General features: G+C 43.0%; 1 protein-coding gene and 1 long non-coding RNA gene across 2 annotated transcripts; both read left to right on the top strand.

Annotated features, from left to right (window-relative positions):
• The first annotated feature begins 664 nt into the window (after positions 1-664).
• LOC143753538 (uncharacterized) lies at positions 665-1,321 on the top strand. Its single transcript, XR_013207760.1, has 3 exons — positions 665-736; positions 819-912; positions 1,211-1,321. It is a non-coding gene; the product is annotated as an uncharacterized LOC143753538 (long non-coding RNA).
• A 1,247-nt stretch (positions 1,322-2,568) lies between these two features.
• On the top strand, positions 2,569-15,371 carry LOC143753968 (protocadherin-like wing polarity protein stan). Its single transcript, XM_077246907.1, has 12 exons — positions 2,569-2,694; positions 2,793-3,044; positions 3,350-3,448; positions 7,243-7,415; positions 7,533-7,681; positions 8,475-8,782; positions 10,860-10,970; positions 11,701-11,892; positions 12,009-12,106; positions 12,621-12,785; positions 14,193-14,390; positions 15,293-15,371. The coding sequence occupies exons 1-12, from the start codon at positions 2,596-2,598 to the stop codon at positions 15,369-15,371; spliced, it is 1,923 nt and encodes a 640-aa protein (XP_077103022.1). The 5' UTR covers positions 2,569-2,595.
• The last annotated feature ends 12,053 nt before the right edge of the window (positions 15,372-27,424 follow it).

The raw sequence follows: 27,424 nt of genomic DNA, 5'->3' as shown, positions 1-27,424 counted from the left end.
GAGTGTCAGAGGTGTGTGTAACGTCACATCTTTATACAGCAGAAGTGTGTTTGATCACAGAGACTCATATCTCTTTGTAAACTGTGTCTTTTGCTCCAGACGACAGCTGTGGGTTCAGATGTGCTCAGGGTTATAGCTGAAGATGCAGATGTTTATCCAGAAAACAGCAATATTATATATTCTATACGGGTAAGTCTAAACCTAAGTCACATGTATTATATATAATACAAACACAATAGGCTTGCACAAAAGTCAAATTATAGATGACCGTGATATATGTTCCTGGAACTACATTTCTCTGAAAACTTGGATGATGATTTGCTACTTAGCTGGACAAAATGAGTGAAGATCTTGTCTTCATTTACTCGCCTACAAAAGCTGTCACTGGGGCTGTCAAAAGCTACACCTTTGGACCTTCTTTACCCCTAAAGGGTGCATATTACTACCTCAAAGACCTAATACCTTTTGAAAGGGTACCACTCCAATGCCTTTTTTTCTGAGTGCATGACTTTCTTTCTTCTGTGGAAAACTAAAGCAGATGTTTAGTATGATTGAAATTTTCATTTTTGGATAAACTATCATTTTAATGTAGATAGTATTAAAACACTATGTTTCTTTGCAGAATAAAGAAGAATTCAGTGACACCACAACAGTTACAATAACAGTTGAAGATTTTGACAATCTAAACCCTTATTTTGATCACAGTCTCTACAAGGCATCCATTAAAGAAAATCAGGTAAATGACGTCATGATCAATATTTAAAATCATGTCTGATCAAACAAGTGAAACCCTCCATGTCTTTTCTGTCCATGCACAGATAGGACAGTTTTCAGACATCACTCCTGAGGCCATAAAAGCTCAAGATGGCGACACGGGCATCAACGAGCCTGTACTTTACACCATAAAATCAGGTGCTGTTAACAGAAGATTTACAACACACTTACATGACATGTGTCCTAATCTAAATAACCTCCTCCACCTGTTTCCAAATAAAGTTTAACTGTAGATGTCTGAGAGCTAGAGGTGAAACGCTGATTTTAAATCTGATAATATAGAAATTCCACCTAACTATAGTCAAGCACAGTAATTGTGATAAAACAAGCACTTTACACTGGTAATAACACACTTCTATTTGAATAAAGAAATGTACTCATATTCTATATTATGTTTCTGACAATAACACAGCAAATATCCACATTTCTGTTCCAGTCCTTCCAAATGAATATCAAAGCAACTTTGAAATCAATCAAAACAGTGGAGTCATCTCTGTGAAAACAGCGCTCGACAGAGAGGAAGTCGACCAGATAACTGTTCAAATACAGGTATCAGACGTTTCTGAAGACATTCATGAAAACCATTAGGCTGATGTTATGAATTAGAAGAGGTTTCAGTACTGTGTTTCTTTATATTTTCTATTCATGATTTCCTTATAAATAGGCAACTCAGCAGGATGATGCCAGTAAGACGGCTAACGCTGTGGTGTCCGTCACCATTGAGGATGTGGATGACAACCCTCCGAAATTTGACCAGGATGAATACACCGCATCTATTCTGGAAAATTCACCACAGGATCAGTTTGTGCTTCAGATTAGAGTCACTGATCCAGACCTGGTACTGATCCTGAAAACATCACTGTCTCTTTGTAAAGTAGATCAAATAAACAAAAAAATAAAAAATACAGACTTGCAAACACTAAAATGGTTCACCATTTTTAAACACCAAATGATGATCCATTCATCCCAACAATTTAAAAACTCTAAGCAACCGTTAAGCAAAACCCTAGCAACCACCCATTAATACATTTGAACACCTTAACAAGTAATTCCCCAACTGCTCAGAACACTTTAGCAATGGTTAAGAAATGCAAGTATTCATGGCATAACACTTGAAGGTGCTGTATGTAACTTTTTGACAGTAAAGCACGAAAATTCCATAATATGCTTGCAGAGATTTAGGAAAGATGCTAAGTTCACGTACATCTCCTAAAAACAATGCTTCAGCCAGTTATTCTACTTTGAAATGTGCGTTCCGTGTCAGAACTGTTTTTGTTTTGTTCTGAGAGTGATTCCGCTGCCAATAGTACTTTCAACTTTTACCCAATAGTATTTCAACTCCCTGGGTTTATCAGTTGGCAGAAAACACAAACTAGGTCAGAAATAGCAGATTTTACCTGACCTAAAAAGCCTCGGCATCCGTCTAAAAAGCTCTATGTCCAGATCCAAGAGGCATTGGATTAACATGGATTAATCACCTCATCAACTTACACTGTAAGGCACGTCGCCTTCCATTGTCAGTTGTGCTAATTTCTGTTGCATGTCCTCCTCAATCTGGCAACCCGTGAGCATCAAGTCTGAGGAGTGGACGAGAGAAACAACTCTCTACGATATTTTGAATTTGGACTGTAGTACCCATTTCCATCGCTAGCTGTTAATACTGCACCTTTAAAACTCTCTTCTAACTACCCAAGTCTTCAAACTTAAACCAAGCTGATATAAACTTCCATTTAAGGTTTTGTCAAGCCAACATTCAAAGTTTGTTTTGATGTACTTAGTTTTCTTTCTGATTAGGGAGGGTTCTCTAAAGGTCACTTTATCATGGATAGTGATACCTTCGTTATCAACAGTCAAGGAGTAATATCACTCCGGAGCGACGCTTCCTTGGATAGAGAAACTGTAGACAAATACACCATTCAGGTACAAAGCAATCACATTCATTTCTTAAATCCAACTAGTTACAAAATGTTCAGGATGACTATTCATTCTGAATGAGATGCTTGCATTGTCTTTCTCAGGTTGGAGCTGTAGACCAGCCTGTCAACGGTTTAAGCTCCACAGCTCAGGTCATCATCACTGTTCTGGACGTCAACGACAACAACCCACAATTCCTTCCTCTCCCAGAGCCCATTGAGATTCAGGAAGGTGTGTACACACCCTCGTCACCTGGAGAGGTGTGCGAAATCTCAGCCACAGACGCTGACATTGGAGACAACGGACGTGTCACCATCACCACTTCCTCACACAGTGAAATATTCAGATTCAGAGAGGTGAGGGGACTTACCGAGTACATGATATCTACAGTCTATGACATCATATTTTTATAAACATGACATTGTAATGTTCAGATCTTATAATAAAATGTTTATTTCCTTCACTTGTAATATCAATATCCAAGATGGCGCCGCGGATGGCTGCCTCGGTGTGGAGCTCTCCAGCTAATTTGTAGTATTATGTTTCATGTTGTATTTGTATATGTCCACTGGAAGCCTCAGTACCAAAACAAATTCCTTGTGTGTGCAAGCACACTTGGCAATAAAGCTCTTTCTGATTCTGATTCTGATTCTGATTGTAGGATGGGACTCTACTGGCCATTGAGGAGCTGGATCGGGAGACACAGGATGTGTATGATGTGGTCATTGTTGCTGTGGACCATGCAATCCCACAGAGAAATGTACATTTTTACATCATTTCTATTCATTTTTATTATTGTATGATTTAAATATGTGTTGTTTCATACAAATTGTGATTGTATTAATTGTGGAGTGTAGTGTGTTCCCAACTAAGTACTGTAATATGTCCACAAAGAGGCAGAAAAATGCTAGTTCTAATGTAGTGCTAGTGTTAATGCAGATAATGCCAGCACAAAACATTTATAGAGGTAAAACTGGAGGACCATTTCACAACTCAGATTGTTCACAGATTGCCTGATGCATATTTTTATTAAAAGCCCGCTCATCACATGCAAAAAAAAAAAAAATCTCATGGCTATGAAATAAGATTTTGGATAACACTTTACAATACGGTTCCATTAGTTAAGGTTAGTTAATGCATTAACTAATATTTACTAACAATGAGCAACTGTTACGGACTGTTCTGAGACTTGGGTTGAAGATCCAAATGCAGCTTTATTAAGACAATCCAGAGGGTCAAACACATTGACAAATAATCCAAATAAGCAACAATCCAGACGCTCCAGTATTCCAGACGCTCCAGTAATCCAGACGCTCCAGTATTCCAGACGCTCCAGTAATCCAGAAGCTCCAGTATTCCAGACGCTTCAGTAATCCAGACGTTCCAGTAATCCAGAAGCTCCAGTATTCCAGACGCTCCAGTAATCCAGACGCTCCAGTATTCCAGACGCTCCAGTATTCCAGACGCTCCAGTAATCCAGACGCTCCAGTAATCCAGACGCTCCAGTAATCCAGACGCTCCAGTATTCCAGACGCTCCAGTAATCCAGAAGCTCCAGTATTCCAGACGCTCCAGTAATCCAGGCGCTCCAGTATTCCAGACGCTCCAGTATTCCAGACGCTCCAGTTTTCCAAACACTCCAGTATTCCAGACGCTCCAGTGTTCCAGACGCTCCAGATTCCACTATTCCAAACGATCCAGTATTTCAGACGCTCAAGTATTCCAGAATCCAGTATTCCAGACACTACAGGATTCTAGATTCCAAATGCTCCAGTATTCCAGATTCCAGTATTCCAGATATCCAGTATTCCAGATTCCAGTATTCCAGATGCCAGTATTTCAGACGCTCCTCAAACAGGTTCTGGAGGTCCTATGATGGATGGAGACTCTGGCGTGGCGGCCATGTCGTGGAGAGGCTCTGGACTTGGTACCCCCGGACTGGGAAGCGCTGAGAGCACTGGACTAGCGATCAGCAGACTTGGAAGCTCTGAGAGCACTGGACTAGCGATCACCAGACTTGGAAGCGCTGGACTCCTGGATGGGCCAATGATTCACAACCCACCTCCCCCACCCCCAAACCGCTTGGAGGGCGTAGTCCAGGAACTTGCCCAGCGAAACCTCAAGGACCATCCCGGCCCGCACTGATACGAGCTCCACAGCAGACTTCTTCCCAACAGTCAAAGCGGCATTATGTCACAAAAGTGCAAACTCGTAGGAAGAACGTGAGTGTTTAGGGCACCATTTGGGACAGGGCCATTAGGGCCTGCTCAGATACACGGGTTTAACATCCAAATGCAGCTTTATTGTGACAATCCAGAATCGAAATCCATATAACAGGCAAAAGGTCAAACATATTGGGTCAATATTGGGCTCTAAGAAGATCCAATTTAGATGTTCATTTTATGGGCTCCCTTGAGTAGCAAATGGGTGCTGATAATGGGGTCAATTTAGGCTACACACAAAAACCTTATGGGGCCCACATGGGTGATCGCAGTGGACCCACAAATGGCTCCGTTATGATTTTGTGTGTGTGTGTGTGGGGGGGACCACAGTAGGTGAAAATCTTATATTAATTTCCCTGTGGGCTAACATACTGGAGCTGATGGAAAAATGTGGGAGCTGGCCCACATGGAGCTGATGGAAAAATGTATTTACCCATACAGGGCCCAAGTGACAGCCCAACAAAAAGCCCAGATGGGGCCAATGTGGAAATGTTGGCTAGGGCATTCATTTCGTCCTTAAATGTACAGGTGCTGGTAATATAATTAGAATTAGAATATCATCAAAAAGTTTATTTATTTCAGTAATTCCATTCAAAAAGTGAAATTTGGATTTTATATCCATTCATTACACACAGACTGATATATTTCGAATGTTTATTTCATTTAATTGTGGTGATTGAAACTAATGAAAATCCCAAATTCAGTATCTCCAAAAATTAGAATATTACTTAAGAACAATACAAAAAAAGGATTTTTAGAAATGTTTTTCAACTGAAAAGTATGAACTTGAAAAGTATGAGCATGTACAGCACTCAATACTTAGCTGGGGCTCCTTTTGCCTGAATTACTGCAGCAATGCGGCGTGGCATGGAGTCGATCAGTCTGTGGCACTGTTCAGGTGTTACAGTATGAGAGCCCAGGTTGCTCTGATAGTGGCCTTCAGCTCTTCTGCATTGTTGGGTCTGGCATATGGCATCTTCCTCTTCACAATACCCCATAGATTTTCTATAGGGTTAAGGTCAGGCGAGTTTGCTGGCCAATTAAGAACAGGGATACCATGGTCCTTAAGCCAGGTACTGGTAGCTTTGGCACTGTGTGAAGGTGCCAAGTCCTATTGGAAAATGAAATCTGCATCTCCATAAAGTTGGTCAGCAGCTGGAAGCATGAAGTGCTCTAAAACTTCCTGGTAGACGGCTGCGTTGACCTTGGACCTCAGAAAACACAGTGGACCAACACCAGCAGATGACATGGCACCCCAAACCATCACTGACTGTGGAAACTTAACACTGGACTTCAAGCAACATGGATTATGTGCTTCTCCTCTCTTCCTCCAGACTCTGGGACCTTGATTTCCAAAGGAAATGCAAAATTTACTTTTATCAGAGAACATAACTTTGGACCACTCAGCAGCAGTCCAGTCCTTTTTGTCTTTAGCCCAGGTGAGACGCTGTGTCTTGTTCAAGAGTGGCATGACAGGAATGCGACAGCTAAAACCCATGTCTTGCATACGTCTGTGCGTGGTGGTTCTTGAAGCACTGACTCCAGCTGCAGTCCACTCTTTGTGAATCACCCCCGCATTTTTTAATGGGTTTTGTTTCACAATCCTCTCCAGGGTGCGGTTATCCCTATTGCTTGACACTTTTTTCTACCACATCTTTTCCTTCCCTTCGCCCCTCTATTAATGTGCTTGGACACAGAGCTCTGTGAACAGCCAGCCTCTTTAGCAATGACCTTTTTTGTCTTGCCCTCCTTGTGCAAGATGTCAATGGTCGTCTTTTGGACAGCTGTCAAGTCAGCAGTCTTCCCCATGATTGTGTAGCCTACAGAACTAGACTGAGAGACCATTTAAAGGCCTTTGCAGGTGTTTTGAGTGAATTAGCTGATTAGAGTGTGACACAAGGTGTCTTCAAATATTGAACCTTTTCACAATATTCTAATTTTCTGAGATACTGATTTTGGGGTTTTCATTAGTTGTCAGTTATAATCTCAAAATGAAAAGGAATGAACGCTTGAAATATATCAGTCTTTGTGTAATGAATGAATATGATATGCAAATTTCACTTTTTGAATGGAATTACTGAAATAAATCAACTTTTTGAGAATATTCTAATTATATGACCAGCACCTGTATATCTAATTTGTAGTTGGGATTTATCCATCCCTAAATGACACACAAACATGCAAAAAGAAGCTGCACTATGTACTAGATTTTATGCAAATATAAAAGCCTGTCTATCTGATACAAGTTCATTCCTTACAAGTAAATTATTGTTAATTCCACAAATTAAGTACACTAGACACTACAAAGGGTTGCTTGGCTTCATTTTCTGCAGAACATCACCACAGTTAGGGTCAATATCACAGATGTCAATGACAACGCTCCAGTTTTCAGCTCTGACACCTACAGGAAAAGCATTCTGATTAAAGATGCCAAGGTTGGAGATGTGCTGCTGACACTCTCGGCCACAGATAAAGATGCTGGAAGTAATGCGGTTATTAGTTACAGGTAAGCTTAAGACTAAACTTCCATTTCTTTAGGATCAGTAATATGATGGCTAAAGCATGAACACACTTACCTACATCACTCCCTTAAGACAGATGCATGAATGTTGTTTTTCTCTAGTTTCTCTGAAGACTCCTCAACGGTCGCATTGGATGCTGAAACAGGAGACATCATTTTGACCTCTGACCTTAGCGGGGTCACAGAAAACACACTGCTAACCCTCACTGCTATAGCGACAGATCATGGAACACCACCAGAATCTGATGAAGGTTTGGGCTTCATAACATCTTTGTTGTTCTTCCTTAGGAGCTCTCTCTAGTGTGTTCTCACCTAAATACTGTAAATATGTCCACAAAGAGGCAGAAAAATGCTAGTTCTAATGTAGTGCTTGTGTTAATGCATTTTAAGCCAGCACAAAACATTTTAACAGTTAAAACAGTTAAAACTGGGGGGTCATTTCACATGTTTGGAAATAACATATAGATCTACAATAGTTTTAAAATTAATATATTAACAAAATATGATTCACAAATGCATAAGCAAATATATATTTTATATTTACAAACTTATAATTCTAATTCACAAAACATGATATGTAAAAGCACAACCAAATTTACATTCACTAAATAAGAAAAACGCAATTCATGAATACAAGTATATTATGTTTTTATGTGTACAAATTGATTGTTGAATTTGCATTTGCAAATCGTGTGTATGTGTGGATCACTGTGTATTTGTATGTAAATTTTGTGTATTTTTTACATCATATTTTACAAATTAATATATTTTGAGACTATTTCTGCTCCATATCAAACAACTGTGGCACTTGACTTTATTCACTTTAGGGCTTTTGATCAATTTTGTTTAGATTTCAGCACAAGTTGTTCTGTAATCTGCTAAAACACTGCCTGCACAGTCATTCGAATCTAAAGTGAGCCCTGCATCTTGTGAATGTTATGGTACATTTGTGTCTTAAACACGTGCCCTTGGTTTGCATTTAAAAATCAACCTGACCTCAATAGAACTAAGATGTCAAAACTAACATCTTTCTTCTCTCTGTAGCCGAAGTCTTGATCTACTTCGAAATTACTCCTTTCACTGAGAGTGTGAGATTTGAAAGCTCCTCCTACAAATTCACAATAAAAGAGAATGAACCTGAGGCCTCAACAGTTGGGAAGGTCAAGGCATTAACAGGAAGTCCACTGGTTACGGTCAGCTATAACATGAAGTCACATGAGGATGTCTTCTCTGTGGATGGTGAGGGAACCATACAAGCTCTGAGACCGCTGGACAAGGAGGAAGAGGAGTGGTACATCCTCACAGTAGAAGCCATAGACTCCAGAACTCCTGCAAACACTGCAGAGACAACGGTATTATCCTTACTTAACTAAGGCCAGAAACAAACTCTACACAAGTGTACAATAGGCTTTATGCCCAGCTTCACTACTTCCTGAACTTCAGCCAGCTCCTTTGTTTCCTGTCTGCCATTATTGGACAAACTGATTAATCCAGGTGTGCCTGATAATTGTTACTGAGGCCAGGCACACCTGGATTAATCAGTTTGTCCAATAATGGCAGACAGGAAACAAAGGTGCTGGCTGAAGTTCAGGAAGTAGTGCAGCTGGGCATAAAGCCAATTGCATAGTGGGTAACACTTTAGAATACGGTTCCTTCGTTAATGAATAACTACACAAGAACCAATGAGTAACACAATATTAACAATCTAGTAACTATTATTAACTAACAAGAAACTTTGATTAACGAACTAGTAAGTAATAGCGCACAGATAAAAAGTGGTAGTTCACTGTTAACTAATCAATAACTACAATTTTTTAATGCTTCCCAGAGAACTTCTGAAAAAGTTTATTAACAATCTAGTAACTACTATTAACTAAAAATAAACTCTGATTAACGAATTAGGAAGTAATAGTGCACATATGAAAGGGGTAATTCAATAACTACTATATTTGTTATGCTTCCCAGAGAACTACTGAAAAATTTCATAATTCATACAAAACTACTCAATAACCAATACAGGATAAATGACTAGCACTACATTAACATTTGAACTGCTACTGTAAACGAATACACAAGGTTGTTTACATTATCAATATGTAATAGTACAGCAGACTGTTAATAATTGGCCTATGCTGTCTATTTATCAACTGAATAATTTTAAAGAAATTGATTTTTAAATACAGTAGTCTGGACCTTACTTGTCCTGTGGCCAATCTTCCGGCATTCCTCTGAACTGACATTGAATCACTAGAGTCACGGTGACGACTGGAACATATTGAGTCATCAGCCATCCAAATACCATATAGAGTGAATTTATTATGTAACTTACCTCACAAAAAAATATGTTTTTATGTATGTCTCCTAGCTTATATATGTGTGTGTGTGTGTGTGTGTGTGTGTGTGTGTGTGTGTGTGTGTGTGTGTGTGTGTGTGTGTGTGTGTGTGTGTGTGTGTGTGTGTGTGTGTGTGTGTGTGTGTGTGTGTGTGTGTGTGTGTGTGTGTGTGTATCTTGTGAGTGAGAAGATTCTACACTTTATTGGCTTTTCATTAGTAACTACTGTAAGAATCATGGGAACAAACTAGTAATGACTCAAGTGTTACTACATACTTCTATGGGAATTACTAATTATTTGGATCCGTATTCTAAATTGAAGATCATGGGAACTAACTAGTAATGACTCAAGTGTTACTATACTTCTAAAGAAATTTTCTAAAAGTATACTAAAGTTCACCAAAAATCTCAAACGCTTGGAATGACTTTTGTGTTTGGTTGCACAAATCATGACTAGATCATGTAGTAACACTTGAGTCATTACTATTTAGTTCCCATGATCTTCACTTTAGAATACGGATCCGAATAATTAGTAATTCCCATAGAAGTATGAAGTACCACTTTCATCTGTGCACTATTACTTCCTAATTGGTTAATCAGAGTTTCTTTTTAGTTAATAGTAGTTACTAGATTGTTAATAAACTTTTCTCAGAAGTTCTCTGGGAACCATTAAAAAATAGTTATTGATTAGTTAATAGTGAACTACCACTTTTATCTGTGCGCTATTACTTACTAGTTCGTTAATCAGAGTTTCTTGTTAGTTAATAATAGTTACTAGATTGTTAATATTGTGTTACTCATTGGTTCTTGTGTAGTTATTCATTAACGAAGGAACCGTATTCTAAAGTGTTACCGCATAGTGTATTTTGTTAAAAGGTATGTTAATGTCCGCTGTATCCCACATTTTAGGAAGCAATGACACAAGTGATGCAGTTATAAGTGTTTGCGTTCTCATACTTACTTAGATTATGTTTTTACTTTTACTCTTAAAATCTTACTCTTCATGCACGTCAAAATCAAAGTTTCTCTTATCAAAAGAAATCTGCAACAGTGATCATTTATATTTGTATTTAACTTTCTTTCTCAACAATCTTCAGGTCAGCGTTCAGGTTGAGAATGTGAATGAGGCTCCTGTGTTTGACGCTGAAATATATAAAGCAGAAATTTTCAGTATCTCTCCATACAAATTCCCTATAGTGAAGGTCCAGGTGAGTGTGGCTTGGCATAGACATCAGTTATAAATGTGGTGGATGTAGTCAGATCTATTTAGTAATAAGTGGTGTTCACTAAGGCAAACATTACTGTTACTGTTGTTATTGCTCATACTAAAGGTCTAGTGTGATTTGTTCAAACACTTAACCCTAAGTAATACATTTGACATGCAACTCATCCCATGCCATCTGAGGAGATATGAGCTGGTATTATAAGTGATCAGACTTACTTTTTTCTCATGGCATAAAATTTTGATGTCTGAAATCTTTACCACAAACCAACTGAGCTGATCTTAAAAAAAAGTTCTATATAGAACCCTTGACTCAATTTTAAAGAACCCTTTATGCTAAAATAGTTTTACTGTATATAAGGAGAAATCCCAAATTATTAAATAACACTTTCATGTTTAATGGGTTATTTAAATGTTTCTAGTGGTAATATATGTTTACGAGATGTTTAATTCATAAAATCTAATTAAAGTTAAAAATAAATCCATAAAATGACCCCATAATGGGAACCCCTAAAAAATCTATATATGAAGTGCCTGACAGAACCTTTTAAGGTGATATCCGTAAAAATATTACCAAACAGTGAACTTAGCTCAGAACAGTATATTTCATAGTTGTCAATAAACTTGATTTTTTTTTATCACAATTGATTTCATGATTATTGTTTTTTGTTGTCATATTTTCGTAATTGGTTGAAATGTGGTGGTATGTCCCTCAGGCGTCGGACCCTGATGTGGGCGAGAGCTCAGAACTGCAGTATTCGCTGCAGGAGTCCACAACTCTGCTGGATGTGGAGGCAAGCACTGGTCAGATCTACGTACTGGATCCATCCAGTTTTGAAGACAATCTGTTCACCTTTCATGCTAAAGCCACTGACAAACATGGGTTGTTCACGACTACAAAAGTACAGGTGAGCAGAAACAGACAGAGAAAAAAGACAAAGCTTTTGTAAGACTGTTTCAAATCACCAATGACATTTTGATTGAGAAGAGAACACCTTTACAAAGACGTGTTTGCCACCTGCAGATCAAAGTAAAACAAAGTGTACATCGTGACAGCGTCTCAGTAATCTTCCTAAACCAGCCAGTATACATAGTGGAGAAGAAGATACCAGAGATGGAAGAGTGAGTAATCTCTGTTTGATATTGAAAGATGTTATTGAGACAGAATAAGAGCATTTCCATTTCCATTTGTGAAGTGTTAATGTTTTTTGAGCTAAGAGGAAACATGTTTAAGGATTAATTAACCCCAAAAATAAATTTTAAAATTAATTATTTTACTCACCTTCATGGTATTCCTAACCTGTGTGTCGTGCTATGTTTTCAAAGAAAATGTTCAAACAGTTCTTTTCCACAAAAAAAGCATATAAAAAATATGACATTTCCAAATCTAAGTCACCTTGTCTGTAGAACAGACCGAAATTTATACCATTATTTACTGAAAAGCTTCCCTTCTAGAGTGTTAAGTCAGTGTGTCAAACAAAAAAAAAATGGATTGATCGTGAGCAAAATGTTGTTTTAAGCCAGTTCTTATCGATGAATTGTTTTTTCTGTTTTACAAATTAGACTGAATTGGTACTTCATGTTACCTCCCGTTATTGTTTTGTGTCCTCCATCTCATAGTGTGTTTTGTCCTCAGATCCATGGGGAAAGTTTTAGGCTGGACTGTGAAAATCCTCAGTGTGAGAGCTGAGAATGGGAATGAGATGCGCACCATTCTCAGAGAATCTACAGACAAAACTTACGTCAGTTTCATCGCCATGGACTCCAGTGGTGCTCTCATTCAAGCCACGGAGGTCAAAGAGTAAGTTGAAACAATATCAGTTCAGTCAGACTACTCTAATGTGAAAGCTGAGTATGTGGCAATGTGCAAGGAAACAGAAAACATGTTCACAATAAATACAGTTATAATGGTTGGAGCCGATAACCTTGTGGTCAGTGCTTTGACTTTAAGTGAAGTATCATTTTGATCAGTTGTAAAATTCATCTGTGATCTGAATAAATTAATTTCCATTTTAACTCTGACTGGCCATGAGGCTATTGGTTTACCAACTAAGTTTGTGCAAGGATACCATTAAGGGATGTGAATTATGTGACAAGTGAAAATTGTATGATCGCACGCGGGCAGGAGGACTGAATGAACAGTCTTTCACTCTCATTACCCACAACTGAGGTGCCCATGAGGAAGGCACCTAACCGCCAATCGATCCCTGAGTGCCGCAGCAAAATTGGCTGCCCACTGCTCCGGATATGTGTCTACATTGTGAGTGTGTGTGTGTGTGTGTGTTCAATACTGACTGCTGTGTGTGTGCACGTGGATGGGTGAAATGCAGAGTAACATATAACATATCACGTCTAAAAATGTGTGGAAAGTGTGGCCGCATCGCTTTCTCCTCCTTTCCACAAGCGCTTGCACTCCCATGTCATCTGTCGTTGCTATACAACTATGAACTGCGCTCTCTGTGATGACGAAGTATCAGCTAAGGATTAATCGTTTTATAGCCCTTGCATTAGCTTAATAAAAACCCGCCCTGGCCCGAGCTTTCGATGTTGTTACGGAAAGGTGGAGTGCGAAAAAGATGTGATATGTGAACGGCTAAAGACTGATATATACTTCTGCCGGAGCCTCTACACTATAGACTATGTGGTGGTTTTCATTTATACTTCTGCGTCGTTGTCCGCGTTGACGCGCAATTACGCATGCAGAAGGAGCATGTGAAACCAGAGGGTTCTAGCAGACCAATCACAGCGCTTGCGTCCGTGTAGAATTGGCGCGTTGTTAAATTTTTGGTGAGGTGCACGTCAGAGTACGCCGAAGGGTACACGCGCTACACACAGCCTACGACGTAGCTACGGTGTGAGTTCGACGCAGAAGTATAAATTGGGCCACCATACTTGGCTACACGTCATGTCACTTTTTCACTTTACCTGTAACATCACAATGTGCAGATATGTATCCACTTTGAAAAGTATTCACCCTCTAAATTATGATTTATAAAGGTTTATAAATCAGAAATATATACATTTATGGTACTTTATGTAAGTGCTTTAACAAAAATATAAGCTATGAAAAAAATTATGTAGCCTATGTGCATTAACAAAAACATACTCTTCAGATTTCACTCTGGCCTTCTTGCCTGAATTACATCTATTCTATATAATAAGGATGAGATTGTTATGGGCAGCATCTGAAATATCTTCACTCCCACAGGAAACTGAACAGTGAGCTTAAAGATTTAACATCTGAACTGCAGAAGATTTTTGGTCCTGGTTTGGAATTCAAAGTGGAGGACAGTTCTGGAGACTCTGGAGAATCCAGTCAAGCCGTCACAATCGCTCTCATCGCTGTCAGTGTTGTGCTGCCTGTAATCAGTGTGGCTTTAGTGGCGACGATTATACATCTTGTCAAGTAAGTTTTTGACTGGCCATTTCTATCTATCTATCTATCTATCTATCTATCTATCTACGTGTGTGTGTGTGTGTGTGTGTGTGTGTGTGTGTGTGTGTGTGTGTGTGTGTGTGTGTGTGTGTGTGTGTGTGTGTGTGTGTGTGTGTGTGTGTGTGTGTGTGTGTGTGTGTGTGTGTGTGTGTGTGTTTGACACAGAATAAACTTATTTGTGGTTAACTAACCTGTCTACTAATTCCTAATTGAAAAATAAACTTAAAGTCATCATGACATCAGAATAGATTTTTTTATTTGATTGATTAAATTGTCTGTGCTGTTTCACCTGGACTTCCAGTAGTAGTTACTGCACCTTTCCTAAAATTCCATAATATAATTGTCCTTAATGTAAGTTGTCTTTATAGTGATCAAATTATGTTTCATGTTGGACATTGCTCCTTTTAGGGGTAATTTTTTCACAGTAAAGAAAATTAATATGTTTGGTCAATTAGTTATAATAAATATTTTTGCTGCCTCAGGAAAAGGAAAAGGGGGACTGGTTCTGAACAGAGTTCAAATACTGGCAGTGATACTCCCACTGAAAGGAGAAGCAGTATTGACATCATTTCTGACTTTAACACGTAAGTGTCAAAAATATTGTTAAAGGCCTGATACAAATTGTTTGAAAAAATTGTTTTCAAATACAAAATATGCATCAGTTACCATATTTTTATCTGCATTGGTTTGTTGTGAGATGTTTGACTAAATGACATGTTTCTTCTTTTGTAAACAGAAACTCAGAATCCGGAAAGGTAAAGCCCCTTGCTGTAATGACAAACTCAGTATAATTCAAGTATCATTTTGTCATTACACATGAAATCTAAATTCTTATTTATAATTTTGTTCCATGTGTTTTGTGTGTTTCCCAGGATGAGGTTAGATAGAGATTTTGACAGAGAATCAGAGAATGGAAGTGGAATCAGTGGAAACAGCATCTCTGCCCTCTGAAAACAACCTGATGGATTAAAGCTCCTCACTTCTTCTCAGTAGAGTACAAAACCTAGTGAGATTCCTTTGTAAGGAGCATTTTAAAGGTCGAGTTCCCTACATGGAGGAAACAACACGAGCATCAGGTCTTAAGACAGAAACCAGGCTCTGGGCTTCAGCATTACAGGATTAACATCTTTGATCATGTGTCCTCAGTTCCAGGATGAGCAGTCATGTGACTCTCACAATGACAAACTCAAGTCACAACCAAGCAGCAACCTTCCAGTCTCTCTCTTGAATCCAACACTGAAGTAACTTAAACTGCAATTCATTGACTGGCCAGACTTGTTCTTCTATACTCTTTGCTTTGGGCAACAAAAATGCTCTTCAGAAACCTACGGGTGACGTCACTGACACTACGTCCATATTTTCTTTTTTACAGTCTATGGTCACAACATACACAACACAGGGTGAATTCCCTTGAAAGAAACAAGCATTACTGTCTTATAGTGGCTACATGGATCACCCAACATGAAGCCAGACATCACTGCTACATTATTATGAATTGCAACGTTATTAACAGAATTCATACTGAAAAAATACAGATGTTAAGACAGATGTAGCAGTCCTGTAGAGCAAACAGGAGAGATGGTGTTTGATTCGCCACAGTCACTTCGATTGATTCCCAAGGAATACAAGAACTTCCAAATGTGAAAATGTAAATAAATGTACATTTATATATATATATCCTCTGTCTTTAATTTTTTTTTTTTTTTTTTTCCAGATAAAATATCCAATAATTAAAAAAAAAAAAATCCTACAATTACTTCTCGAAGTGACCATCGCATTTAAATTTCAATAATGGTCTCATAAAAGGGCCCTTATTAATTTATTAATATAGGAATTTGGTTGCTTTGCTAATATTCACCAAATTGTCTAATTGTTACTTTTGCTGATGTGTTCATTCTATGTGTATTCTGTAAAATTGTGGAAGAAAAGTTTGCAACATTTGTTTTATAAAGATGTATAAGTAGCTTTGCATTCAGCTTCAGAATGAAAGCAGTGAGGCTGATAAAACACAAACACTTTGAGAAGACCACAACAATAGATGTTAATGTTGATTAGGCATGTTTAACTAAAGGTTGTTGTTGTTTTTAAGTACACAGGACAAAGACTTTTACAACTCCTGGAGGGAAACAAGCACATGCAACAGCACCCTCTGCAGGTCAGGAGCAGAGTGTGTCAACGTTCAAAGACATTTATCTAGACTAGAGAAAAATGAATAAAAATCAGTGCAGGAGAATGCAAAACGTGCTCTGTGTAAACCGGCTCTTAGGCAGCTCCCTATGGGAGTAGGCAGTAAGACAGTTCGCTAGATTTTGGAACAGAGAAAATAAATTACTCCCGATCACGGGCGTCAAGTGCAACTAGTCTGAGTGTGTGTGATCGCCAACTCCATACTAAAAGACTTGCTTCAGGACACATATAATACGGATTTTAAATAAATGTTTGTTTAAATATATAATTTTATGTAAAAAAAATAATAATAACTGTGTAACAAAACAGTAATTAATAGTCAACAAGATGGAGTTACTGGAGTATGTAATGATTTGTTTTTTGAAGAAAAAGTACATACTTTTTTGGGACATAAATATTACTTCGTCATAATCCGTCTTTAACGGACAGCTCTGTCACTTAGTTACGTCAGAGCCCGTCTAGGGAGAGCCTGTTCACTCCCTATTAAGTCCTATCAAAACCCGTCTACGGAAAGCCTGGCCACTCCCTATAAAGCCCTATTGTACCGAATTTGGGTTGTAGTTCCACCAGAGTTCCACTGGGGGGCGATCGCCCTGAGTGCAAAATGAATGGGAGTCTATGGAGCTATGGAGCTTTCACCCTATTGCCATTTTGAAATCTCAGGTTTTATTGTAGGTTTTGCAAGTTCAACATGGGTTATAGGTCGAAAGTTGAATGAACGAGTACTTATGTCCTTACGATTTCTTACAGGTTGAGTTGTTGTTGCCCATTACACGCTAGCATTCTGCTAATGAACGCTGATTGGTCAGTGAAGGACTGATTACGACCAGAGATACCGCTTGATGGCATCGTGGCGTGTGTGTATTTTCGGCGCGGTCTTTTAAAACAACAAAACAAAAAATCTTCTAGCATGTGTATTTACCTGTGTCAGCTGTGTTGTCGATGCCTCGAGAGAAAAGAAAGTGCAGAACACGAAAGCACCAAAGTGACTGAAGGATTGCCGTAAAGCAGTATCTCTGGTGGAACGATATGTATGAACTCATTGACATTTTAAAAGACTTTTTAAAACAAATGAGTGACTCTAAAAAAATCTAACACCTAGCAATGAGTAATTTCTTTGCATCTCCTTTCGAATACAACATTCAAATTACTAGACAAAAAATTATATTCTGAGAAAAGTGGATTTTGGGGGGTATAGCTCCATAGACATCCAATCATTCTGCACTCGTCCTGTGAGCGCCCTCATATGGAACTAGAGTGGAACTGCAACCAGTTCAGAAGGCGGAAGTTTACTGAGTGAACGTTCTCCCCATATTTGACATTCTCTGGTCCTATTGTACCGAATTTTGGTTGTAGTTCCACAAGAGTTCCACTGGGGGGCGATCACCCTGAGTGCAAAATGAATGGGAGTCTATGGAGCTAGACGGCTAAATTTGTCTCTTTCACCCGATTGCCATTGAGAAATCTCAGATTTGATTGTAGGTTTTGCAAGTTCAACATGGGTTATAGGTCGAAAGTTCGATTTTTTACAGGTTGAGTTGTTGTTGCCCATTACACGCTAGCATTCTGCTAATGAACGCTGATTGGTCAGTGAAGGACTGATTACCACCAGAGATACCGCTTGATCAAATGTCTCTGCAGGACAGTAATAGGAGTTACCAGATCAGTGGGCAACAGAGGGGCGCTTTCAACCGCGTTACCTGATTTGCCCATGTCACAGTGAGGGTAGGTTTAGGGGTGGGGTCAGGTGAAAGGCATCATTTTCATTGCATGATTTATAAACACCCACCAGTTTGAAAACGTACTTGGTTACTAACGTAACCTCGGTTCTCTCTAGAGAGGGAACGAGTACTGCGTAATATCTTACGCTATGGGGAAAACCTCTTTTCCACGAGATATTGAAGCCAAAAATTATCCTTTAATTTTGATTAATGTAAAACGCTGTGCGGCAGCGTGCAGACATAGGCAAGACGGCTCGCGCGCCTATTGGCTGCCCTGCGGCAACAGCAGCAAGCCTATCGAGAGAGGCCCTGCGTGACGCGACATCCAATGGGGGTGCTTCGCGCCCATTTCGTCGCGTCCCGCCAGAATAGGCGTGGCCTTGGCCTATAAATACGCTCGACAGGCTGATACAAACTGGTTTTCAACGCTAAAGCGAACCAGCGCTGTTGTATGCACGGCAAGATACGCAGTACTCGTTCCCTCTCTAGAGAGAACAGAGGTTACGTTAGTAACCGAGTACGTTCTCTTACGAGTGTATCTCTCGTACTGCGTAATATCTTACGCTATGGGGAACACAATTTAAGACGCCGTGCGTACTGGGATCCGACACCAAAGTCCCAAGGGCAGTAGCCCGGGGCTCATATAGTGCATAATCACCGTAGACTCACAAGAGAGTCGGAGAAGAGAGGCTACCAGCATCATTCCCCACGAAATAGCATCCCATAGGAGCTAGTTATGTCAACAGTATATCCCGCAGACAGGGTGAACGCGTTCAGCCTGAACTGGGCAAAAATACGGGCTATTCAACACCCATGGAGCTGTTCCATCGATCAGCGAGCGATACTCAATCAAAACTCAGCATTCTGCGCCGGCGCAGCGGGACAGATAGTACTGAATTCTAGACTGACAGCAGCTTGGCCTGTAAGGCGGGAACTTCTAGGTTATAGAACCTTATAAATGTAGACGGCGAGGCCCAGCCCGCCGCCATACAGATATCATGCAAGGAAATCCCACTAGACCACGCCCATGAAGAGGCCACGCCTCTCGTGGAGTGCGCTCTGACACCCAAAGGACACTGCAGGCCCTTAGAAGTGTAAGCCAGTGCTATGGCATTGACTATCCATCTGGATAGGCTCTGTTTTGATACGGCCAGTCCCTTGGAGCGTCCGCCAAACAAAACAAAGAGCTGCTCGGTCTGCCTGAAGACAGACGAGCGGGACACATAAGCTCTCAGCGCCCTGACGGGGCAAAGGAGATTAGCATCCGCTTCCTCATTGTTCACCGGGAGGGCGCACAGGGAAATAACCTGGGCCCTGAACGGTGTGTTGACGGATTTTGGCACGTACCCGTGCCTTGGTTTGAGTATGACTTTTGAGTCATTAGGCCCAAACTCGATACAGGGCGCGCTTACTGAAAGCGCTTGTAAGTCCCCCACGCGCTTCATTGAAGCAAGAGCCACAAGAAATACCGTTTTGAAAGACAGGTGCTTCATGTCTGACAAATGGATTGGCTCGAATGGGGCACCTTTCAGGGCTTCCAGAACCGTAGAAAGGTCCCACATAGGGACTGAGGGAGGTCTGGAAGGATTCAGCCTCCGAGCTCCCCTGAGGAATCGCACGACGAGGTCGTTCTTCCCCAGTGACTGGCCAGACGTCGGTTTTGCAAACGCCGTTATGGCCGCCACGTATACTTTGAGCGTGGACGGGGTTCTACCCTTATCCAGCAGCTCCTGAAGGAAGGAGAGCACTTCCGTAACCCCGCAGTCTACGGGTGAAAAGCCCTGAGCTTGACACCAGGTAGAGAACACTGACCATTTCGAGGAGTAGAGCCGTCTAGTAGACGGGGCCCTAGCCTGCGTGATCGTGTTTAACACTCCCTCCGGGAGGTTAGCGGGTACCCGTTGATGGCCCACACATGTAGGGACCATAACTCCGGGCGAGGATGCCAAATCGAGCCCTTTGCCTGAGAGAGGAGGTCTCTCCTCACCGGTATCGGCCACGGGGCAGTGCTGGTCAGCTGCATCAGGACTGGGAACCAGGTTTGGTTCGTCCATAGCGGAGCCACGAGCAGCACTGGGCATCCATTTTCCCTGATTCGTTCCAGCACTTGAGGCAGGAGCGAGACGGGGGGGAAAGCATAGAGGGGGCGTCGGGGCCATACGTGGGCCAGCGCGTCCCTGCTCTTGGAGAAAAAGTTCGGACAGTGAGCGTTTTCCTGGGACGCGAACAGGTCCACCTGCGCTCTGCCGAATATCTCCCACAGCAGTTGGATCGTCTGCGGGTGCAGCGACCATTCCCCTGCTGGGACATTGTTTCTGGACAGTCTGTCTGGTCCCAGATTCAGGTGACCAGGCACATGTGCTGCTTTCAGTGAAAGCAGGTTGTGCTGAGCCCAGTCCAGGAGGCGTTTCGTCAGCCTGTAAAGGCTTCGGGACCTGACGCCGCCCTGGTGATTTATGTACGCCACCACTGACATGTTGTCCGACCGGACTAAGACGTGGCGGCCTTTTATCTGGGGACAAAAGCGCCTTAGCGCGTTGTCTACTGCCAGCATTTCTAGACAGTTTATGTGTAGGAGCTTCTCCCGTTCTGACCACTGGCCAAAGAACGGTCTGCCCTCGAGCAGCGCTCCCCATCCCGAGGTGGAGGCGTCCGTGGACACCACCATCACACTCGAGGGAGTCCCCAGACTCACGCCTGACTGGTACCAGTCGGCTTTTTTCCAAGGTTTCAGAGCCGAGACGCATTTCCTGTCGACCCTGAGGCGAAACAGACCAGCGGCCCAAGCCCCGGGCGGAACTCGTGCTTTCAGCCATAACTGCAGTGGGCGCATGCGAAGCAGGCCCAGCTGAAGTACTGAAGATGCTGAGGCCATGAGGCCCAGCATTTTCTGAAACCGTTTGAGCGGGACTATGGAGCCGCGGCGGAAGGATTTCACGGCGCGCTGAATGTTCAGTCCTCGCTCCGGCGACAGACGTGCTGTCATAGACAGCGAGTCCATCACTGTTCCCAAAAAGGAGATTTTCTGGCTGGGAGACAGCGAACTCTTCGCCCAATTGACTGCGAGACCCAAATTCTCGAGATGCTCGAGTAATGCGGTCTTGTGTTCTATGAGCTCTGATCGTGATCGAGCTAGAATCAACCAGTCGTCCAAGTAGTTCAAAATTCGCATGCCCTGAAGTCTCAGGGGTGCGAGAGCCGCGTCCATGCACTTCGTGAATATACGGGGTGCTGGAGACAGGCCGAACGGTAGGACTGTGTATTGATATGCCTGGCCCTCGAAGGCGAATCTCAAGAATCGCCTGTGACGTGACGCAATCTGTATTTGAAAATAGGCGTCTTTCAGATCTATTGAGATGAACCAGTCTCCCTGGCGCACGTGCGCGAGGATTTTGCTGGTTGTCAGCATTTTGAACTTGCGTTTCAGAAGCGCTTTGTTCAATTGTCGCAGATCTAGAATGGGTCTGAGACCCCCGTCTTTTTTCGGTACCAGAAAATATCTGCTGTATACACCCCCTTCGCTCTGAGCCTGAGATAAAGGTTCTATGGCCCCTTTGCTCAGTAGTTTCGCTATTTCGGTTCGAAGTAGATGAGATACTTCGTTGTCCACCGTGGTTTCGACACGCGCCGTGCAACGGCGGGGACGTCGAGCGAACTGTAGCGAATAGCCTCTCTTTATAGTGTTCAACACCCATTCTGATACCCCGGGAAGCATTGCCCATGCATTCGCGTGGATAGCTAGAGGCAGAATGATATCTGGGCTCTGGCCGCGGCACAGCGGCGGCTGCAGAGCTTCGGTGTGCTGAGACATGAACACTGTGTTTAAAGTGTGCGAGGCGGGGGGCGCGCCGATCACGGCGGGCAGCCTGTTCGCACTCGCTTTCTCTATGACAAATTGTGGAGAGAGAACGAGCGGGACAAACCCCGTAGGGTTCAGCGTGTCTGTGAGTGAATGTGGGCGCGGGACAGCGGGCACATTTACTGCACTGAAAACACCGTCGGCTTGCTCTGACTGAATATGTGTTGGTTTCGTTTTTACAGAAACCGTGGGACACGCACTGTGTAGTGTTTGTGGGCACTGTGTCGTGGGCACATTCACTACATTTGCATAATCGACATGAGTCGATTTTATTTGTGCTAGCCCTGAACTGTGGCGGGCTGTGTCTGTGTGTGGGAATGGGCACTGTGACGTGGGCATTCTTACAACACTCATAACACCATCGGCTATGGCCGGGACACCAGAAAATATAGTCTTTATTGGATTTATCTGGGTAGCCGTAAAAACGGTGTGCAGGCAAGCGGGCAAATGAACCGACTTGTTGACTGCTAAGTACACTGGAACAGTTACATCGCATGGAACTGGACGAGCGAAATGTTTCGGTGAAAATCCGGCCGCAGCGAGATTTGAACACCGTCGCTTTCCTAGGATGGCTAGGAAGGCTTTGAGACCTCGGGCTTGATCTCAATCCTCGGCCGGGGCCCGCGCTGAGGGGGGCGGCGTCCAGCAGAGCGAGAGCGCGGTCTCTGTTCTCGGGCCTGGCGGCGCTGAGAAACGGCGGCGGGTGGTGCAGGCTGTTGCTGTGAGCTACGGGCAGACGGCTGTTTCGAGCGACCTGCTGCGGAGCTAGAGCGCTTCGGGAGGAAGTGCTTCATAGCCTGCGATGTCTTCTGAACCTCCTGGAATCTGTCCGCGAAATCTTTGACGGCAGATCCGAAGAGGCCCACTGGCGAAATGGGCGCGTCGAGAAACACAGAGCGCTCCGAATCCGTCATTTCAGACAGCGTTAGCCATAGGTGTCTCTCAGCCATGGTGAGAGAGGCCATGTTCCGCCCAACGGCCTGTGCAGCAGATTTAGCGGCGCGAAGAGCCAGGTCTGTAGCGCTCCTTAAATCCGCAACGCTGATCGATCCCACGCCTTCCTCGTCCATTTTTCGGAGAAGGTCGGCCTGGAAGATCTGCAGGATGGCCATTGTGTGTAGCGCCGACACAGCTTGCCCGGCGGCGGTGTAAGCGCGACCGTGCATGGCTGACGTCACTCGGCAGGCTTTAGATGGCAACACCGTCTGTGCTCGCCGTCCAGCAGAGGGCGGGCAGAGATGTGATGCTACCGCTCATTCCACAGGAGGAAGAGAAAGGTACCCTGTGTCTTTCGCACCGTCCACAGTGGAGAATGCAGCAGAGACAGATGTACGCATTCTGGCCGAGAAGGGGGCGTTCCAAGACCTCGCGACTTCTTCGTGAAGCTCAGGAAGAAAAGGCGCGGGTCTGGACTGTGATGGGGCGTGGTCCTTCTTGAGGAAACATCCATCCAGTCGGTAGCGCGGGGGTTGCGCGGGCGCCTCCCAGTCGAGGCCGAGGTTGTCGACGGCTTGAGAGAGCAGACGCATCAACTCAGACTCAATGCCCGCTCTTTTCCCGGAAGGCTCGCGAACAGCGGAGGGGAGGTCCACAGAGCTCGCCCAATCTTTGCTGTCCGACGCCAGGATAGAACAAGCCTCGGCTGTTTCGTCGATCTCAATGGCGGAAGCGGTGGCAGACGGTGGCCGCTGTCCATCGGTGAGTTACTCGAGCGATGCCGGCAAAGCTAGCGGGCGAACCGGCGAGCTTAGGCGGGCAGGAGAGGGCTCGGGAACGCGCTGAGCGCGGCGCTTTTTACGGCGCGGCGTCGCAGCGGGTTGAAGTGCAGGCTCTGAGAAGGATGCCAGGCGAGTCCTCAGAGTCACCATAGGCATTAGCTCGCAATGAGGGCATCCGCCCTCGACGAGAGCGAGAGCCGCATGATCCTCACCCAGGCAGGAAACGCAGATGACATGACGGTCCCCGTCGCTGAGTGTGGCTCGGCACGAGCCGCAGGATCTTTGCATCTTTAAAAAGATGACTGCTCTTTTAGAACAGATAGAAACAGAGATAGAGTGTGAGTCGCAGCGGCGAACACACACTCAGCAGTGAAAAGGATATGAACGCCGGAAAGCGTAGCAGGTACGGCGGCTGAAGGCGGCGAGGTTCAGGCCAGCGACTTCAGGCTCGAAGGCTCGTCCCGCAGAAGGCTTACAATCACACGGCGCGGCTTCTCACTCCGGATCCAGCGATCCAGTAGTGCTTCGCTGAAGAGTTGAAAATCAGTTTGTATCAGCCTGTCGAGCGTATTTATAGGCCAAGGCCACGCCTATTCTGGCGGGACGCGACGAAATGGGCGAGAAGCACCCCCATTGGATGTCACGTCACGCAGGGCCTCTCTCGATAGGCTTGCTGCTGTTGCCGCAGGGCAGGCAATAGGCGTGCGAGCCGTCTTGCCTATGTCTGCACGCTGCCGCACAGCGTTTTACATTAATCAAAATTAAAGGATAATTTTTGGCTTCAATATCTCGTGGAAAAGAGGTTTTCCCCATAGCGTAAGATATTACGCAGTACGAGAGATACTCTCGTAAGAGAACTCCCACAAATTTAGAAACACCCACTTTTGTTCCACCGAGACCCCATACTCCGCTTGATGGCATCGTGGCATCCGAAGCGGGACCAGAATGTGTGTGCGTATTTTCGGCTAGTCTTTTAAAACAACAAAACAAAAACTCTTCTACCATGTGTATTTACCTGTGTCAGCGGTGTTGTCGATGCCTCGAGAGAAAAGAAAGTGCAGAGCGCGAAAGCACCAAAGTGACTGAAGGATTGCCGTAAAGCAGTATCTCTGGTGGAACGATGTGTATGATGTCATTGACTGCAACCAGTTCAGAAGCCGGAAGATTACTGAGAGTGAAAGTTGGAAGTTTACTGAGAGTGAAAGTTGGAAGTTTACTGAGAGTGAAAGTTGGAAGTTTACTGAGAGTGAAAGTTGGAAGTTTACTGAGAGTGAAAGTTCTCCGCATATTAGACATTCTCTGGTTACCTGCATCCTGCTCATACATCCTGCTACTGTTTAAACTGCCCTGTCAATCATCTTGTCACAGTTAAAATACTTCTCATTCCATTTAATTTAATTTCCTACCGTTTTGGGGAAAAATGTCGTGAAATGGGCGGATAATATGCAAATTTAGAAGCAGCAATTAGACATACAAAGACAGTGCAATCCTAATATTTACTTCTGAAATGAAAAATGTCCAGCCTTCTAAGTAAAAGAGCCAACACAACACACATTCATAGGCCTAGTATGACATACTTTTTAACGGTCGCGAAGTCCAAATTCAAATGTAGATCATACCTAAAGTACCGGTATGCGATTTCGGACGCACCATCACTGTCCTGCAGAATTTAAAGGGGTCATATAATGGTACATGCACTTTTACAAGTTGTACTGAAAAAATGGTACTGTACTGATTGTACTAAAATGTGTGTCCCTGAGCGAGCTGTCATCGTAGTCCGCCATTGTTGATACACTGGAGCAGAATGGCGTCTAAACGATTGTGGTGTTCTGTTCTTGGGTGTATTAACGAACACAGCAGTCATTTTAATGTTCCTAAATTCGAACCGCTGAAGACGCAGTGGCTGAGTTTTATTTTTGAAGGGAATATTCAAAATGATCAACGTAAATGCTTTTATGTTTGCGCTAATCATTTCTCACCAGACTACTTTATTAACGAGGATGTACTTTTCTCAGGATGTAACTTTTTGTCAAGTAATTTGAAAGTTGAATTCAAAAGGGGCTAAGATAATACTTTTTTGCATTTTTAAGTTCACTTGTCTGTTCTAAAAATCCGTTCAAACATGTGATGACGGCACATAATAGCAGAATGCTAGCGTGTTCCGGCCAGCAACGCCTAACATGTAAGAAATCGAAAGGACATAAGTACTCGCTCATTCGACTTTTGGACTATAATCTATATTGAACTTGCAGAATCAACAATAAAATCTACGTTGATTCTACAACGACAAGCAGGAGAAAGGGATACATTTAGCCGTCTAGCTCCATAGACTCCCATTCATTCTGCACTCGCCCGCGATCACCTCCAGTGGAATTCTAATTGAAGTGCAACCAAGATGATACAATGGGGCTAATAGGAAGTACCAAGACTCTCCGTTAGACGGGCTTTGCTCCGGTTCAAGTTGATACGGTTGCACCAAGGGGGTAATCCATCAGCCGGAAACTGAAGCCTCGCGGGAGCCGCCATTGTAGCAGAACTTCACCTGCTGTTAGCATTCCATTGACTCCCATTCATTTTGGCATCACTTTGACAGCGAATAACTTTACATCTGAGGCGTCCAAAGACTTAATTTATTTATTTCTAAAGAAACATGACAATGTATAAAAGGCTCCATTACTTTGTATCTTACGTTATGGCCCCGTAGAAGCCGTTTTTGTAAAAATAGGCTAAAGATTGCGTCATAACCACGCGACTTTCTGTCGCACAATAGAGACATTACCGTCAAAGATTATAGAAGTACCAAGAGGTGAAACTCAATGGAACGTTCCATTGCAACCTGAGTTGCCAGATGTACGATAATTATCGTATTTGTACGATAATTTTAACCTCTGTACGATGTATGATCATCAATGAAAAAATTCCCATAATGTACGATAATTTCAGAGTTTTCAGTCGTTTGTCCAAACACACATGCTACCGCTTCTCTCTCTGACCCCTAATCATTTCGCAGGCTCGCCTGCCTGCACGCAAGCACGTATACACACCACACACACAGGCACCACACGGTGTGGCTCGGCTCGCACGTCAATACTACTCATCCCCCACCCCCACAGCTGTCTTATTGAGAGTGAGGAGTTGTCGTCATTGTACAGAGCCCCTCCCCTCTCCGCCATGTTGGCAGGATTACCGCGGCAAAACAATGAAAACATGATTGTTTACGTGTGTTGTTAACTCGGTAGTAGAGGAGATTCTCGCAATTCCGCACTGTTTTACCATGCCTGGACATCACTGCTGCGTTAAAAACTGCTCCAGTACCTCACACGATACATACGGAAAACATAGGAACAATGGAATACAGTTTTTTAGGTTACCGAAATGGACACAGCATCAGGGAAAGCAAGTCTCTGACCTGACGAGACGCTGGATTGCTTGGTTGGCTGATGCCTTTGATAAGATTGTCTGCTGTGCCTTAACGAACATGTGCAAAAGTGTTGTTTGAGTGCCTTGTTCATTACTTTT

The sequence above is a fragment of the Siphateles boraxobius genome, unplaced genomic scaffold, assembly GCF_051911475.1.
Source record: "Siphateles boraxobius isolate OS27281-9 unplaced genomic scaffold, OSU_SipBor_1 29, whole genome shotgun sequence".
Lineage (NCBI taxonomy): Eukaryota > Metazoa > Chordata > Actinopteri > Cypriniformes > Leuciscidae > Siphateles > Siphateles boraxobius.
Note: the sequence above shows the minus strand (reverse complement) of the source record. Positions and strands in the feature narration are given on the sequence as shown.

Bases quoted from the DNA above. Each gene is read 5' to 3' on its own strand.
- LOC143753968 (XM_077246907.1), top strand. From the start codon at position 2,596: ATGGATAGTGATACCTTCGTTATCAACAGTCAAGGAGTAATATCACTC. The intron at 8,783-10,859 runs GTATTATCCTTA...AACAATCTTCAG, and splicing joins CAAACACTGCAGAGACAACG to GTCAGCGTTCAGGTTGAGAA. The intron at 14,391-15,292 runs GTAAGTTTTTGA...TGTGTTTCCCAG, and splicing joins ACGATTATACATCTTGTCAA to GATGAGGTTAGATAGAGATT.